At 40.9% G+C, this 18,462-nt stretch overlaps 1 protein-coding gene across 4 annotated transcripts in view; it reads right to left on the minus strand.

Annotated features, from left to right (window-relative positions):
- Positions 1-18,462, minus strand: part of LOC118223692 (low-density lipoprotein receptor-related protein 1B-like) — a 400,652-nt gene that overhangs the window by 36,925 nt on the left and 345,265 nt on the right. For all 4 annotated transcript variants that reach the window (XR_004764484.1, XM_035410580.1, XM_035410579.1 and 1 more), the window contains 5 exons: positions 16,809-16,925; positions 13,554-13,660; positions 12,354-12,495; positions 6,789-6,895; positions 2,235-2,367 (listed from right to left, as the gene is read on the minus strand). Coding sequence is in view for 3 of the 4 variants with exons in the window: in XM_035410580.1 (XP_035266471.1) it covers positions 2,235-2,367; positions 6,789-6,895; positions 12,354-12,495; positions 13,554-13,660; positions 16,809-16,925 (606 nt within the window). In the remaining variant the exon portion in view is untranslated. The remainder of the gene's footprint in view (positions 1-2,234; positions 2,368-6,788; positions 6,896-12,353; positions 12,496-13,553; positions 13,661-16,808; positions 16,926-18,462) is intronic.

Raw genomic sequence — 18,462 nt, forward strand, 5'->3', positions numbered from 1 at the left:
AAGGCACAAAATGTGTTCAAAGTGTCAAAGCTCTGTGGTCTTAGAATACAAACAATGGACACAGATTTTTTCCATATTCATCAGTTTCATATAAAAGGCACAGCATTGTACAGTATGATTCATCTGTAACCGGTAACTTGCAAAGAATGCAGTTTTAACAGTGCCATATCTGTAACTTGGCAAAGATCAAAGTCGTGTATCCAAAGCACCTGCTGAGGCGTGGGAAGAAGACTTGTGTATCAAGCTTTTATGAAATGAACCCTCTCTCTGAACAGGAAGAGTCAAACAGAGGCTATGAAGACTGATCTGACACACTTATGTGAAACAGGAATGTGTCTGAAGAGACGATGGAGAGATTAAAGAATATATTTAAACAACCCTATATTCTTTGATGTAAACATCAGGGATATCAGGATGTATTGTTGGTAAACTGACAACTGTGATCATATTTGAAGCATTAACCAGCAATATATCTTACGGCAGTATTACTTTCAAATACAGTACTGATACAAATTCTGGAAACATTGTGCTTAACACCTTTGCCGAAGCCCCCTAGAGGCCAGGGTGCTGGCATCCTGAGATTGCTCAACTCATACAGTACTCCTGCAACCTAAGCATGAGTCAAAACAACAAACTGTGTTCTAGCTTCATTAGTAAATGATATATGACAACTATGCGGAATACCAAGTTTTTAAGTGCCAACATTGTGGCGTAGCTTGTCCATTTAACTAGCACCCCCTACCTGCAGTCTCATCTGCTACTATACCCCCCAAAGCATGACACATTGGACAATAGCATCTATCTGGCAGTTCATAAAAATATTCCACCAAAAATGTGTATTCCATCATAGAAACAAGATCAAGCCAACAATAGCTTAAATAAACCAAAGGAATTATTGTGTAATTATTACAAGATCTTTCTACTAGCAATATCTGAGACTGAATATGGAATAAATATATAATTTTACCATTGTTTTTTAAACATAGAGACATCCCATTCAAGATTTATCAGTAAGTTATTGCCTTGAACCACCCATTTGAGAAATAAACACTTCCTTTTTACTCTGTTGTAACACCTTTCGGTTCATTCTGTTTAGATTGATAACGATTTTATCAAGTAGAGGACAGTATAAGCTTTCCAACAATGTATGGCATGTCTCATTTGAAATTCATAACAGTGATAGAGCCACTCGTAACAGCACAAGCTTTGCGCAGTCAACCATAATGTCACAGTAATAACAAGCACTCGTAGAGGTGTTCTTGTTGATTTCCTTCAGATTTTACTAGAACAAATACTCGTCATTCTGACATGGATTTTTCATAACATTACTAAACACTGCGCCTGAAAATCTTAAGCTTCTTTGCAATTTTTTGCTGGGAATAGCCTTGCAACATTGTGTTTACTTGGCTCCACACATAGCTTCACTTCTCCTTCTTTGTCATACTTCTTACAACCAACTAGTGCATACTTTATTTACACTACACACCGATTGGTATTAGACTACCTGTGTTTTTAAAAAAAACCTTTAGGTAGATAAGATTTCAGTCAATTTGCTTCATCTCTAGCAATTCTGGACCCTCAGATTTTGCACAGTTGTGGTTATGGAGTGTATTATCAGGACAGGACTTGTATAGTTTTAGCCAACGCTAATTATGTATTCATTTTTGTTTTATGTCAATATTACATTTATAACATAACATAACATAACATAACATTTATTATGCCAAAAAGATACATGATTGCATTAATCATAAAAATCTGTTCATAAATGCAGTGTTTCCATAATTTGTGCCAGTACTATATGTTAGCTGTTAGAGTCTTGGCAGCAAGGCATTTTAATCAGCCATGAATCTGTTACTACACCAATGTACACTGTGTTATCAATGACGCACACAACATACACCCAAAGCAGGCTGTCTTTCAGATTGTTTATATGGGCTGTTTTGTGGCAAATATAATAATGTTTTGCCTTCAAATTTTTAACAGTATAATTTTAGCTCAAGAATTCAAAAACTGTATTCATTCTAGAACCCAAGGTTCTCTTGGAAAAGGAGGAGGGCCATAAGGCTGTTACAGAGAGCATTCATCACTAAAATCAGCGTCCCTTCCCGGGCAATTTAAGCAGTTGAGCCGACTGATCTTTACATTCCGACTGTTCGGTCTCACGGCATAGCGGTGAGGTGCAGGGAACCTGTCGCCTTGGTTACAGCTGATGCGGAAGCGCAGGCCCTCACCGTGGTTGCAGTCCTCCTCGTCGCTGTGGTCCATGCAGTCCTGCACTTCGTCGCAGCGCCATCGCTTCGGGATGCAGAAGGCCCGGTTGCGGCACAGGAACTGGTCTTCCCGGCATTCCCGGACACAGTCCACCTGTTTGTTGAGCCATTGGGGTTAAACTGTCTTATAGAGTGGAGTTCCTTCATAACGTGCACATTTTACACTCACAATAAACAATAAATACATTTTTACATTTTTCTTCCCAATTTCTCCACAATTTGGAACTGTCAGTAACAGTCTGCTTCCCAAAGTCCCAAAGGATTGGTGCAACTGTAGGGTGTGCATTTATGTGATGACTCTTCCGACTATGATTATCATACACCCTAAAGGCCACACACAGTACTCTGAGATCTGAAACACAAGTTTATTTTCCAGAGCACTGAAAAAAGAGGTTAAACCTGTGACTGACGCTTTTACATTTTATTTAGAGCAACATCATTATCCACATCTACTCGTGTGCGACAGCTTCAGTACCAAACTCTGAAGTAAATTGCCATCAGTTATTTGGTACGTTTGTATAGATAGGGGATGTCTAAATATAACTTTTATAAGCAACATCACTACAGACTACACGAACAAAAACAAAATGCGAACGCAAAAAATGCATTTCATTCTTACTTTGGGAAAAAAAAACTGCAAGAATCAATCTGTGATGGAATGGATCCATTTATTTATCAATGAGCGTGATTGTTTGTGTCATGCGCGTGCAGGATGATCCAGTTTGAGTCTTTCTTTCGCTGATCCACGTATGAAACTGCGTAGGCATCCATAATTCATAAACGCTTTGGTGAATGGCTTGTTACCAAAGAAAGAGGTACAACAGACAAGTTCAACTATGTATTATTAATGCAATCATAAGAGGATTCATGCAGTATGCAACACTGTGGACCTTGGGGGGATGACATTATTTTTCCAATAGTTGCCAAAAGATGGAAATGAAAGATTGGCAAATGGAATAAAGAGGCTGATTTTCTTTAAAGTGCACTAACCAGAACAGTTGTTGTTTAGGAATGGAATCAAAGTCTGTTAGGATATCAGATCAGCATGTGTTGTGTGCTGGCCTTGTTTATAAGGAGTTTCTAAAAAGCTGGAACGTCCCTTCAAATATTAAAAAAGTATTTTCCTTCTGGGCCCAGGTGGAATTACTGAAGAGTAATTCTATTAATAATAATTTTATTCTGTTTATGGATTTTTCTAGCTGTCTTTCCCACACATTTCTCAGTAGCAATAACACTTGTTTTCCTGTGAGGGAATAACAAAATCAAAACATGGCCCTACTTTTGTACCGGCGGTAGTGGCAATGTAAGTTTCATGCAACAGTAGATTCCGTTAGAGATCGCTTTGATCACAATTTACAGGAGAACCTCAGCAATATGAACTTCAGAATTACAGACTGATTGGTCAACCAAACAGGGCGTAAACCTGTAAGCAGCAATTACCCTTATCAAGCTCCTTATTGCAAAGCACATGTTTTCTCTCTGTCCTTATCACTGATGGAAAAAGGCGAGATTTATATTAAATAGTATAACTGCGTGTTGGGCTCCATTTTAAATCAAGCATGTTTCTATGGGAAAAGTATAATGGAAAAAAAAACACTGGTATCTACTTGCGGTCAGAAAGGTATACTGTTTATCACAATGCTTGGCACATTTAAACATTTATTCATTACCAATGCTCAAAGTAGTTTAAAATGTGCTGGGTTGTTAGAAACCATCTGGACCTCAGCAGACCATTGTTGCCCATTTAGTGTTCCCTCGCTGATACCCAGTCATCTACGACATCATAAGAAAACTGACGCCTATTCTTTATGACAACATAAGACGCATCCCTAGCTTACTTTGAACAAACAGTTCACATACTGTTCACCAGATGTGTTTCTTGGTTAATAGCTTTCAATTTCCCTGAAAATGAAATAAACACACATGCATTGTAACTTTATTACTTTTCATCTTTTTTTTTTGAGAGTGCAGATTGGATGTTCTTTCTTTTTGTGAACAGCTGTCACGTACAGACACGTCATCACTGTGCTGCCTGCATACATTAATCACATCCTGCCATTTTTTCAATATTGGAGCTTCTCTCCAAGCTTGGAGCTAACTGCACAGGCATGAGTTACCGGAATCTGAGAGTTATCCAGGGGGAAGTGTAATATCAAATGTAGACAAGGGGCAAGTTTAGCATGAATTATTAAACAATACAATGTGGGCAAGTGTTTGGTATAATGAAGGGCCAGAACAAAATTAAAACTGCTTTCACAAGAGGCCGAAGATAGCTGGGGAAGAGGAGCCAACCTTGTAAATACAACGAACAAAGTACTGCCAACTACTTAGTTTTTTTTTTTAAATAAAAATGCCAGTAAAGGATTTAAATTCTTAAAATCGATGTACTTTTACTTGCAAATTTCTGAACAGTTACACATTCTCAAAGTCTTCATAGCTCACAGGCTCTCCTGATTTAAAAGGTTTTCAGGAAGCGTGTTTTATAACACGTCTACTACAGAGTAACATCTATAAATGATTCATAAACGCATGCAACCTTAATTGCTCATGTTCTTTTAAATTTGGGAATATCATTTAAAATAATGTGTATTTTTAACCTTCGTGAAGCTGTGAATTATGCAATATCAGTGCTCAGATGACACTGCATATTTCACTGCATTTGAAGCATTCATTAAGATGTTATGCTTGTTAATGAGGGTGTTATAAATGTTTCATGAAGACTGTAGGAACGCATACTTGACCTTTTTTGATGTACATATTTTGCCAGAATATAAACACAAAAAATGCAGTGTGAATCTTTTAAAGATCGGAAGTAGTTCAACAGTACTCACAATGGTAATTCAAATTATCTGATGAAATAATAATAATAACATTAAACATTCCACAGACGTGTTGATTCAGTCAGAGTATCAAATATGATTGATTGCTCCTGTAAATCTGAATAATAATTTAAAATGTGAAATTATTTTCAGAGATGAGCACATTCTTGATGTTTACAATGCTTGATATGATGCCATGTTAATATAATTTACGATGCAACCAATAAAGAGGACAATTTTACAAGGTGATCGTAAAGTTTATTGAGCAAGCTATTAGTGAAATATGAACTCTTTGTTCCTTTGTTTGTAGAAATGTTCAATATTGAATTCCCCAGCAGTTTATTAAGTTTAACCATGGAAATATATTTTCAGATGAGGATAATTTGAAATTGATGGTTTTCAATTGCAGTGTTTATATGATTTCCAAGTTGCTTTTGGTAAACAGTAAATTATTGTGCATGTTGAGCACAAAGCTTCAAGGCAGACTCAGGGAAAATAGTTGGTCAGATTACACAAACGTATGTCATGTGATGACCATTAGATCAGTTGTCCCTAGCATTTCTAACTAAACAATGGCTTAGATCAACATTTTTCATTAACTTTTACAAAGAATGTACGTAGACAATGACAATTAATGTATTAATTACATACAGTAAATAATATCAAATTCAAATTGCTATGGAATTAAAACATTTTATTTGTTGCCCAAAAAAAAACTGTATAAAATCGTTTTATTGCCAATGTAAAATCTATGTGATATTCTGCAAAGCAAATTCCCCACTGAGACAAAGATTTATTGTAGAAATAAATGTCTTTGGGATTCATTTTTAGATGAGGACATATATCTGTTTCCATAAAGCAGTCCAGGGCACTTTTTAAATCACTAAACTCAGGGACTGTCTGGGGATGTCTAGGAAGTGTGTGATGCATGGTCAGGCACCCGACTGGGTCCGTGCTGATTGCACTGGCCGTAATTGGTCATGCTGTAGGGTAGGAGTACGCTAATCTGACCCTCAAGGGTTGGAGTGCTGCTGGAATTCATTCTTCCTCTATACTTAGAGACCTCATTTAGATCAGAGCCGCCTCATTTAGACCTATCAGGAACACCAGGCGATGCAGACCCACACAGTGTTTTATACCGACCTGGGACATCAGGTGAGTGGGATTTCTGGCCAATCAGTGTTCAATCAATCAATTGTCTTTCAGGTAGAAAAGAACACTGACCATAATTCTGGCATCAAGGGAAATAATCTAGGTAGCAGGGAGTCCACTGGCAGGGTGCGGTTTGCCTCAGTACACAAGAACTATTTATCAACAATCTGTCTGACAGAGCTGCACAATTAGAGCCATCTAGTGCAAGGACTGCACAGCTCAGCTCATGGACTGTAGAGCGACTACGCAGCTCAGCTGGCGGACTGCAGAGCGAATGTGTAGGCCAGCTTGTGGACTATAGGTTGACTGGGCAGCCCAGCTGGAGAACTGCACAGGAACTGCACATCCTAGCTGGTGGACTGACTACAGAGTGAAAAGGCACATGGTCTTGAGCGCACTAGTCTGGGATCACCAGAAGTGATGGAGGATGGTGCTGTGATTGGATAGGTCTACAAAATATAATGCGGCCAAAACTGAGAGAAAAAAAGAAAGAAAAAAAAGAACCAGAAAGACAAAAAAAGAAAAAGAAAAGTCCAGCACTTACCTCGTCAGATCCGTCGGAGCAATCTTGGTTTCCATCACACCTGAGAGTAGCTGACACACAGCCTCCACTGTCACAGCTGTATTCACTTAGGGAGCAGGATGGAGTCACTGTGAATTCAAAAACAATAGCAAAACAAAATGGCTGTGTCCCATACCTATCACACTGAGATCTGAACATGATGAGCACAGTTAAAAAAAAACAAACAAACAAACAAAAAAAACACATACAATTTTCAGTTGCATAGTCCATGGTATGTGTCTGGATTAAATCTAACTTCTGATATTCTTTCACAAACTATTGACCACATTTGATTTTAATTCCAAACAAAGGATATTGTTATTCAGAACATTTATTTACAAATGACAACTGAACACTGGTCAAAATACTAAAAATACAGTGTTGTTATACATTGAATAATGCAAGCAATACACTTTTATACCTATAAATAAAGAATAAAAATAATGTTTTGACTTATAGTTAATAGATTTCTATTCAAATCATAAAGTCAAACAGCACGGATAACCAACTTCAAAATCAACCATATTTATGTGATTAGAAAAATTATGTAACTGTGCATGGTTTTCGTGTTAAATGGCAATCAGTTACTGAACATAACTGCAATTATGAAAATGAATTTCCCTATTATTATAAAGCAACCAATTCATGAAGGCATCAAGAAGCTTACATGTGGTAAAAATAAATGTAAGCAAAACCATTATGGCTCATTTTTAAGAACAATTTTGATACAGAGAAATTCTTGATATGAGAGTGTCCATGTGCTATAAAACCTGCTCAGGGCAACAGCACATGCCAAAGTCAGTGGGTGCCCACAATCACAGCATGAAAAGAGGACTTATACCACAATGAGCTCTCTCTTACAGGGCAGGCTAGGTCATTTTCTACCAGTTGGCAGGGAATGTGGTTCATCTACACACTCTCTAGTCCAGGAGAGTCACTAAGTGTGAAATCATCCTGAGATACTTGTAGGGCATCACTATGGAGCAGTACGTAACCTCACACCCGCTGTGCTATGGCTCAATAATCTGTCCCAATGGTTGCAAGTTCATCTTCGTCTTACTGGTCTGTGGAATTTCAACTGATTTAATTAATTGATTGGTGGATTTGAATTTAACGAACAGGAGCCAATTCATTGATGTGAATTGAATGGTTAGGGCTGGTGTGAATTGAATGGGTAGGATTCAATCCATTCAATTCACAGTGATTGGTGGCAACTGAATGGAAATAATTTCCAAGTGCAAATCTACTGAGAGTTCATGAGAAAAATTAAAACTCACGGCATCTCTAGGAGCTTATATTCAATCAACATTTCACCGATTCATTACTAATTCAGTTTGACGAGTTAGCTTTAGTGATCTCTGAGCTCAGTAAAATGTGTTTCCGAAGAAAAAGTCCTTTCCTTTAATTGTTAATCAAAATTAAAGAGAAATATTCATGCTGCATATTTTGTGTAGGGTGTTGCCTCCTTTAGACAAACTTTAATGAAATTGGTGAAATTCAGAATCTGTATGACAGTACTATCTAATCTGTATTGTATTATTTATGCTCAAAATTCTTAATGGTTTATGTACTGTCATTTCCACTAGGTAGAGTTTTAATTTGGGTGTTGCAAAGGGACATTAGGTTCACTTAAAAAAAAAAAAAAAAAAATAGCTTTCTGTCAAATCTACTTTCAAGTAACAAAAAACGGCAGTAAGGTTTTTAAATGTGAAGCACAGGCCTCTGATCTGAATGAGTCACACTGCAGTTCCTGATACCACTGTGCCCAGGTTGTCAGCACTTAACGCAGAGCTGATAAAATATTCAGGGAGAGAAACGGAGAGGGAAACCACAGTCAGGGGCCTTGCCTGAACTGTGTTCCCTCTTAATAGACAGTGAACAACTGCCAGGCTCCTGTGGCTAACACCACTTTGGAGACTTTCAGATAAATCTTTTGCCCTTCTGCTTCAATTTCGCCACTCCAAAGGTCTCTTGCCATCACCGAACACATTTTCATTTAAAGAGTCGCAAACGTTTTAATAAACAGGTACAAGGTAGCATGCAAAAGTTTGGCACGGAATAGTCACCCCTGGAAAATAAATTAATGAGCGTGTTTAGTGCTCTTGGCTGAGTGCTTTGGTATTAAGCTCAGTGGGCTGATCAGTTCTCTTACTGTGCAGAGTGGCCTGCGAGAGCTTGGGTTCAAAAACCACAGCAGAACTACCTCCAGTGCAGGGACAATACCACCGGTACCTCTCAGCTGGCTGAATGTTGCTATGGGAGTTTCGGAGGGGGGGGGGGGGGGGGGGGGGGGGGGGGGGGGGGGGGGGGGGGGGGGGGGGGGGGGGGGGGGGGGGGGGGGGGGGGGGGGGGGGGATCTTATATCTGTTAGTTTTCAGAACACAAAGTTAGCCAACATACAGTAGCTAGATGAACATAATAGTAACATTGTTGGTTGGAATTTTCCTCTAAAAAATTAGGAGCAATACCCTTCCATATAATTACTTTCAAATGCTGTGATAAACTGAAAATAGAAGTTGATTATGATCAACTAATCTACTGACATGGAAAATTAATTTACTGACATGGAAATAATGTAGCAGAGGACTATCCGTTGGCGATGGCTACGTAGCCTCCTACACAATTCTGAACTGAAAAGGACAAAATTCTTCCTCTCAGACAATGAAAATTACATCATTATCTTAAGTCATTACATTAGGGCCACTCGATGTATCACTTATTTAATTAAAGAGCATGTGACATGTTTTTCCTCCTTGTGCTTGTGATAAGGGTGAAAAACATAGACCCAACTGCAGATTTCAATCAGACATTGTCTGTTACAACACCAGCTGTTACCTATTTATAAAACCTTCCAGCCAATATATTCCAGAGCAGAGACATTTTCTGACACTGGGTGTATATTGAAAAACTGTCCAGCTTCAATATGATGAGTGGAAGTCAGGATATGTCCAGAGGGAGGAAAACTCTTCCTTAAAGAATACAGTATTTTGTGCATGTGTGTGTGTGTGTGTGTGTGTGTGTGTGTGTGTGCGTGAGTGCGCATGTGTGTGTGCGTGTGTGTGCGTGCGTGTCCAAATAAATCTTCCCTGCCAGTTTTCATATTTTTCCTTAGGGCTTTTGTTTTTTCTGTTAGAAATTGCCACCCGCAAATCCCCAGCAGTTCAAAAAAATATATACAGCCATGTAGGCATAAAAAGCATTACACTGAGCACCCTGAATCACATAAAGAATTACTGTTAGTGCTAAACACTGTAAGTGGCTGAGTGCCCCAACATAAAGTTGTATAAAGTGAATAAAGTTGTGTAATGATGTAATTACACACAGGAACGTCTGTGGCCTCTGGCTTCCTGACCATGGGACTGACCCTCTGCTGAGTCACGTTCACCATTAACTTTTTCTGGTCAACCAAGGCATAATTAAGTGCCTGTCCCCTTTCTCTTGTGACCCTGCAATAAACTCATTAATTGACCAATTAGGCACCTGCTTGGGGCAGGAACTCCCCTTTTAGGAGGAAATGGGCAGCCCCATTAAAGCAGTAACATAATATTTTTTAGTGCAATGACAATCACTACCAATCGATCACCACCAAGTAAGCATTGGCTTACTTTTTCATCATATCTGATACGATAGAGAACCTCCAAACTTCACAGGCCACATGAAATGCTTTTGGGAAAAGAAAAACATCACCACACCTATCATTGGCATTGATATGACAGGGAATCATTAGCAAGGCCAACATGGAGGTTCATTACCACATCAGGTATTATTAAAGTAAAAATGATGAAAAGAAAGCCGCCAAGCTGCACTATGACAAAGAATGCTATCGCGCTCAGAAGATAGCTGGTAATTATCATTACGGCATATCCTCCAGTGCTATTCCTTCATGGCAGTATTGATTTTCTTCTGCTTTACAAACCCTTTTAAGGTTGACAAATCACAGAGGAAATCATATCTCTGTTCTCGATTCATGCACAGAACAACCCACGGTTGACCCCCAACTAGCACAATTATGCGCTTTAGAGACAAAGGGGAAAGCACCATTCTGTCCATCGGCTACGTGATGTAGACAAACCGTAAAGACAGATTTACATTTCAACCGATGAAGTCATCTTGCTCCTGTAACCGTCTCCTTTTAATAGCCTCATTAGCCAGAGCCATACATTTCAAGCCTGTATAATTAACATCTCCAGCCCCCACTATTTTTCCATTAAAACATTGTATTGTCAGCTTTGCTTTAAATCCTCTGGCAGATGGTTTTCAGTCCTGACTTGGCCTTTGACAGCGCAGTTTTGTTTGGCCATGAAATGAAGCTAAGTAGCTTTTATCCAATGTTTTTGCACGCCTCCCTATTAAAATTATAAATTCCTCTTGGTCTCTTAGCCCTTGGCTTGCTGCAGTTTAAAAGGCACACAGCCAATTAGTGCTGTTTCTGAGAGAGAACATGTGCATTACTGTACGTCCATGAGGACTGCTAGCTGAGCAAAGAGCCGAGAAGTATTTATGCTCAGGGAATCTCTGCAGATATGCCCATCGCCTTAACCGCCACACCACACACACTCTCATTATGTCCTTCAGAAAAACTGCCTGGACGGGTCTGATGTGCTTAGCGAGTACAAGGATTTGTCATTAAAACAGACTCATACTGTGTGGGATTCAATTCCCACGGAAAACAGAAACATCAAGGTGTGTGTGTGTGTGTGTGTGTGTGTGTGTGTATGCATATGCGTGCATGTGTGTGCGTGTGTGTGTGTGCATGCCTGTGTGCATTTCTGTGTGTCTGTGTCTGTTTGCATATGTGTGTGTGTGTATGTGCACATGTGTGTGTCTGCTGGTTGGCACTTGTATTCTTGGTTAGGTTTGCAGATATCAAGGCCATTTCCTTAACGTTTGGAAGCCCATTCAAAGGCGCACATGATAAATAACCTCTCACTTGCTACTTTATGTTGTACATATGCCACTTCTGAAGCTTCCACCTTTGAGGTATTAACCTGCTTTTCAGGAGTATGATGACACTCAGAATCTCGACAATGTCAGGATTACACTGACTATCTTTGTTATTTTTGACATAGTTGTGTTAGTTTGTGCTGTCAAAATGAGATCTTAAGTTTTACATGCAATTGCAACATTTAGCATCCTACATGCCTAATGTGAACATCATCACTTCATTACCATAAAAATGCCCTACTGTGAAAGCCCCTGGTGCTGCTTTCAGTTCTGATCCACTGTGAAAGCCCCTGGTCCTATATTCAGATCTGTCCCACTGTGAAAGCCCCTGGTCCTACTATCAGATCTGATCCACTGTGAAAGCTCCTGGTCCTATATTCAGATCTGTCCCACTGTGAAAGCCCCTGGTCCTACTATCAGATCTGGCCCACTATGAAAGCCCCTGGTCCTATATTCAGATCTGTCCCACTGTGAAAGCGCCTGTTCCTGATTTTGGATCTGGACGATTGTGAAAGCCCCTGTTCCTACTTACAGATCTGCCGATTGTGAAAGCCCCTGGTTCAACTTTCAGATCTGGCCGATTGTGAAAGCCCCTGGGCCTACCTTCAGTGCCTGTCGCCTGGCAGCTGCTCTCGTCCTCCCCCGTTTTGCAGTCTTCCTGTCCGTCACAGAGCCACTTCACCGAGATGCACAGGTTGTTCAGGCACTGGAACTGGTCCTCAGAGCATCGCGTTTCACAGTCTTTCTGCAGAAGTTCCCAGAAAACATAAAGCCAGCATTTAACCCCCCGCTCTTACACCACATTCCATAACTTTCCCCTCGTATCTGTAATGAAACTCATTTAATAACGTTGAGAAATCATGCCTTTACAACCCGCCTAACTGTTGGCAAGCACAGCACCAAACGCCGGCAATGGTACCGGATATTTTAATTTAACATGTAACTTTAAAATAACAAGTTACTCTTTATGGAGGACATTCATCAGCGCTGGCTTAATACCACGTTGCCAGCGGCACATTTTCCCTCCCATGTTTACTCAGCACAGGGCAGCAAGTGTTTAATTCTCCCTTACTTGGACATCAACAAGGTTAACTGTGACCACCAAAGTGACAAGTGGAGAGCGCGACCGCAGGAAATGGAACGATTTCGAGAAACGCGGCATGTGGCACACGCGCGCTCGGTCTTTGTGCAAGCGTTCTCTGCTGGGCAGCACTTGAATAATTGAGCAGGCACTGAATTTAAATAACAAAATTACAATACAATAACAACGCAAAAAAATAGCACAAAGGAGGAGGGAAGGGTGGAGCTATTAGGATATTTCCGAATCAGAGATTATTCATAGGCATGACAGATAATTATAGCCACAGTAACAAATGACAATGCAGAACAAATTGGTCATTTCATGGCTTTTTCCCTCCAATTAGGTATTTTATTGTGCATATCGGAATTGTGTTTACTGGAAAGTCTGATATTTCTTAGCTATTTCGCTAGACTTGCACAATCTAACAGTAAATGCATCAATACAATAATAATGCAAAGTTTAAAGGAATATTACAGACACTTCAACACTATTTTTTTTTTTTACCTGTCACAGACAAACCTGAAAGCATTTTGCTGCATGCATTTCCAAGTCTCTCAGGACACCGCTAAAAGCATTCATAGTAGAGACATGACACATACAGTATATATTATCATAATCATACAACATAGATCTCAGCGACAACGATCAGAACTCATGAAGGATGATGAAGATGCTATACTCGCATGTTTCTGAGTCCAGTCGGACAGTCGCGGTTCACTGACCTCGTCCGAGTTGTCGACGCAGTCGTAGTCGCCGTCGCAGCGGAATCTGGCGGAGATGCACTCCCCGTTGGCGCAGACGAAATCCTTGGAGTTGCAGGTCACTGGCTCTAAGTTTCGGGGAGAAACAGACACACAGTGGGATTGGTGGGGCGGGGGGTGGTGCAGAGGGGGGTCTCCTTGGACTTGCAATCAGGCAGTGCTACAGGTGCCTGCTGCACTCAATCGGCCTTCACCTGGCATTTTAAAACCTGCCTTTTTAAAACCTTACATATTGGTGATGCCCCCAATCCACCATCTAAGTGCTCTTAGAAAGTGCTACATAAATGCAGTTCCTTCACTCCTCCCCCCCCTCTCCCGCAGAGACACTGCATACAGCGACAGGGCAAGAGCGGCCGATGCACATCCATTTTATCCCTCACAAGCAAAGGATTCATAATTTCGTTTGATCACCTGGCTCACTTAACTTTCACCGGCTGAAAATCTACATTTCAGGTCCTTCCGATATCAAAGAGTTTCTCCCTAGCAACCGGCGCAGAGGACCTGGCACTTAGCAGAGGACTAGTGCGCCTGTACGCCCTGCAAAGTGCTTTAAAACACAGGGTGGGGTTGTGCGGCAGGGGTCCTGGGCTGTCGGCAGGGTCTTCTCATTAGTTAGGGTTTGACTAGCTGAGCTGCATAGGCCCCCTGGCTGATGGCGGAATGGTCTCATTCCACCCCCACCACATCCCCCGTCTGAGGGCTCGCCTGCTCAATACATCCCCCTCCCTACCCTTCCGAGTGGCTGGCTTCCTGGCTACTGTGGTTGAAACAGCATCGTCGTTGGGTAACGGCAGTGGGGCAGGCCATTTTCAGAGATTAGCCGGGGACACAGTGGTGAAATGGTCTGGTCATTCTGAATGGGCACGACCGTTGGACGTGTACGCACGTGTGCGTAAGCATAGACTTAGTAGACATAGCTGTACATGGCTGTGTAAGCCCACACATTTCCACACTTATAAGCACAGGTGGTAATATACAAGCACACACATACACACACACACACTTACACATAAAATCCAAATAAAGCTAACGGCATGATTAAACCATTTGTCCGTTGACGATCAAGACGCTTTAACTCCCCGCAGAAAGGGAGTCATCCTGACTGTTTATCCATGCGTGGATGATCTTATCTGCGTTCTCCGCCGCCATCAGCGACCGCTATCCGCGAGTCGACGACTCTTCTCCCGACTGCGATCCGTATCAAATCAAGTGGAACAAAGCCGCAGAGAGGGATTGAGTTCCCTCCGCTTCTGGGGATAAGACGAGACCTTCGGCGGAGTTCCTCTTCCTCCTGACGGAGCGCCGCGGTACGAAAAGGGCACGCGTCCGGATGACGAACCGGCGTAATTACAGGGGAAGATGGGGAGATTTATAACGAATGCCTGACCGAGATGAAAGAACGCGCGGCGCAGTAACGACCCAATAATTAATAAGACGACGATGCCAGGACGTCGTCTCAACCTCAACGCTTTATGAGGATAATTGCGCAGTTTGGGAGTTGTGCTCCGAAGAGCCGGCCGACATTTTTCACCGCCGATGGAGGGCGGTGATACTGGGGATATCTCCACACACCTCGACTACCCGAAAGAGGAAATGAAGGCTAGACATACGGCACTGTTTTACGTCCTGTGATAAATCTTTACACTTTAGTGAATGGAATTGAATAGACCGAAGTGATGGAGAGCCTGCAAATCCATCTCCTGCCAAGAGCGTCCAGTATTTTTCAGCGGAGGTGCAGAATATTCTTCTTCAAGCGAAGTTAAAAAAGCAAACCAATGATCAATATTCTGCAACATTCATTTGCAGTAAAAAAAAAAAAATAGCCAGCAGAAACTAATAAAAGTTTTAATGATGTGCTCAATATGGCTTGGATTCCAGTTAACCACTATATGATTTGATTTCAATTTTGGAAATGGAATTTAAGCAAGTGTTACACAAAAACAGCATTATGAGAGCTGGCTATAAACCAAAGGGAATAAAGTGGAGAAAATGAAACACCCAATTAAACCCCTTTATAGAGTAAACGAAGCACGCTGTGAATAGACTGAATCTGGGGATCACATTCCACATGTGACTCCATAAAAGAAGCCACTATTTACCCCAAACTCTATTAAACGGCCATCAATCAAAGGAGTCTATTGGCTCGTTTTTTGTTGACCTTTCAGATAGTCCCCAGCACTTTTCTCAAAGAGCGAACAGAAGACGCGGGGGGAAAAAAGGAAATCTCTGTACGATTGGAATTCCTGTTATTGCCATAGTTTCCCACTTATTGTACACCTGATTTCCAAGAGGCTAAAGCAATGGAGCGAGAAGGAGTCTATTTACATGCGATGGGGTACGTGGACCGTGCAGAAGGTTTGGCTCGTATAAACGGAGTGCCATGCCTGAGTAAATTACATAGAAATCTGGTGGGAAGGGCTGTGGGGGGATGGGGGGGTGGAGGGATAACTGCAGAGATGGGTATCAAAGCAGGGCTTTAATTTCAAAGTGTTTGCACACTCTGGAGGGTAGGAGCCAAGGGTGGACTGCTGTAGGTGAATGGGGGCATGCGTTTATGTGGGGTCGATTTGGCTGCGTGCAGTGGGGGAATTGGTGGATGTAATATGGGGGGTTAGGGTTAAGGGGGGCAGCAGGGAATGGTTTAGGGTTGTAGGCATTCTACAATATCCTCAGATTTTCATTTTATGCCTGATGTCACACACACTCACACACATACAAAGACACACATACGCATGCCCACATACACACAAGCCCACACAAGCATGAGCGCACACACATGCGCATGCACACACACATGCATAAATATACAGACACACACACACACACAAAGACACGCACACATGCATACACATGCATGCACACCTGCTTGCACACACGCATACTCACACAGACTTGCACACAAAGGCACACACAAACACACAACACACACACAGACACACGCATGCGTATGGGTCAAACACAAACTGGAACCACACTCTACAGCTTAACTGACAGGGAGGAAAAAAAATCAAGTGAGTCCAAACCACTAACATTTTGCATAAAAGCAAAGAGGCAAATGCATAAATAAAACATAAGACGGCTACAATTCCCATATCAGTCTGTCCCTGTGTGTGGCTAACAGCTGTGTTTTAGACTTCAAGTGATAAACAGAAGAAATAAAAAAGGAGTTTTACAACGGGGGGTGGGAGGAGAGGAGAGGAGAGGAGAGTGACTCACTGCAGTTCTCCTCATCGGAGTGGTCTCCACAGTCACTCTGACTGTCACACCTCCAGTGGTCAGGGATGCAGTTATTATTCTTGCAGCGGAACTCATGAGGTCCACAGGTCTTTTCATCTTGTTAGAGACAAACACAAACAAACAGAAATTGCGTGACGGCGCATGAATATTAATGAGCCTCGGTCATATCGCTGCAACATTATCATGATTTCCTTGGTATCAAACCAGTTTTTGACACTAAAAGGGGGAAAAAAACAACCGTCTCATGTGGCCTACACATAAAAAAAGATAAAGAAATACATAAATAAATCTGCGAAAAAGCATGCTGATTTGCAATGCCAATATCTTTTTCTTCAATCTGTGCAAGCACCTGTCCTGGATGCAATTTCCCCCATCTCCCCAATGCAATTCAATGACAAAAGGGAAAGTCTCTGGAAAAGTTTTTTTTTTTTTTTCCAAAAATTAATTTGTTTCTAAGGTGCAGGCAAGATAAATAAATAAAAAAATATAAAATAAAACTTTTTCATTATCACTCACATTCAGAGGTAGAAAGTCCAGGGGTCAGAAAGCAAATGTCCTGCAATGTGTGTTTTTTCATCTATTAACTAAGCATGGAGGTTCACTAATTAGTTCTACTTCCTGGCTGAAGAATTTAGCTAATTAACAAATCCAGGCGATTGGAACAAAATACTGGGGAGGACTTGTATTTTCTGAACCTGGATTTTCAACCTTTGCCCACATTTCGTGCTGCCACATTTCCAGGGTGTTCACAGGCTGAGGATATCACCCAGGGGTTACTCAAAAGGCGACATCATAATTCTTGGCAGGTTGTATAGTTTGTTGAAATCATTAATTATTTATCATTAAAACATTTTTCATTATCATGGTGACTCTGCAGACCTGTATGGCTTGCAAATTGTATATAATACATTCAGCCTGATCTCACTGTCAGACATTTAACACAAATGTTCGAGGAGCAGAGAAATATATAATGAATTATTAATTAGCCCTGCACTCTGCTAGAGAACTAATTCAAAACATCGACAGAATTGCAATTAAATCTTGAACTGCAGAATAATACCAAACTGCTCTCCCTCGTTTCTCTCATGGTGGTCAGGGGCTTTTAGACAGTCAAGAGAGAACATTCCAGAAACACCTTAACATTGAAATAAAGAACTGGAAACATTCCTCACCAAGGACTAATAAATTACATATTAAAGGCACGCATAATGATTTTTATTTATTGTTATTTTATTTGAGACAGTGGATATGGTATGTTGGAATCCAAAAAAAATTTAATGTTTTGTCAACTGTGCCAAATGGACAACTACTTTCAAATGATATTATTCATTTAAGATGAGGTTTGTGAGAATAAGGCTAGGTCAGGGGTGCACAATGAGGTTGAACCACTTCACGACTTTGTTCAGACTTCTGCTCTTAGAAAAATCGATCAAGAAATGGTTGAGATGCATCAGCTACTGCCGCAAACTGCACATATATTCTTGCAGGAAACGTTTTATTGTAGTCCGATATATGTAGGAGTGAACCAGTATTGGCGTAAACATCAATGTAACCTTGTTTGATTTATACTCGGTACTTTCTGCTATATAACAAGCATCTTGATGGATTTTTTCCTATTACGGCACAATGCTTA

The sequence above is a fragment of the Anguilla anguilla genome, chromosome 3 (genome assembly GCF_013347855.1).
Source record: "Anguilla anguilla isolate fAngAng1 chromosome 3, fAngAng1.pri, whole genome shotgun sequence".
NCBI lineage: Eukaryota > Metazoa > Chordata > Actinopteri > Anguilliformes > Anguillidae > Anguilla > Anguilla anguilla.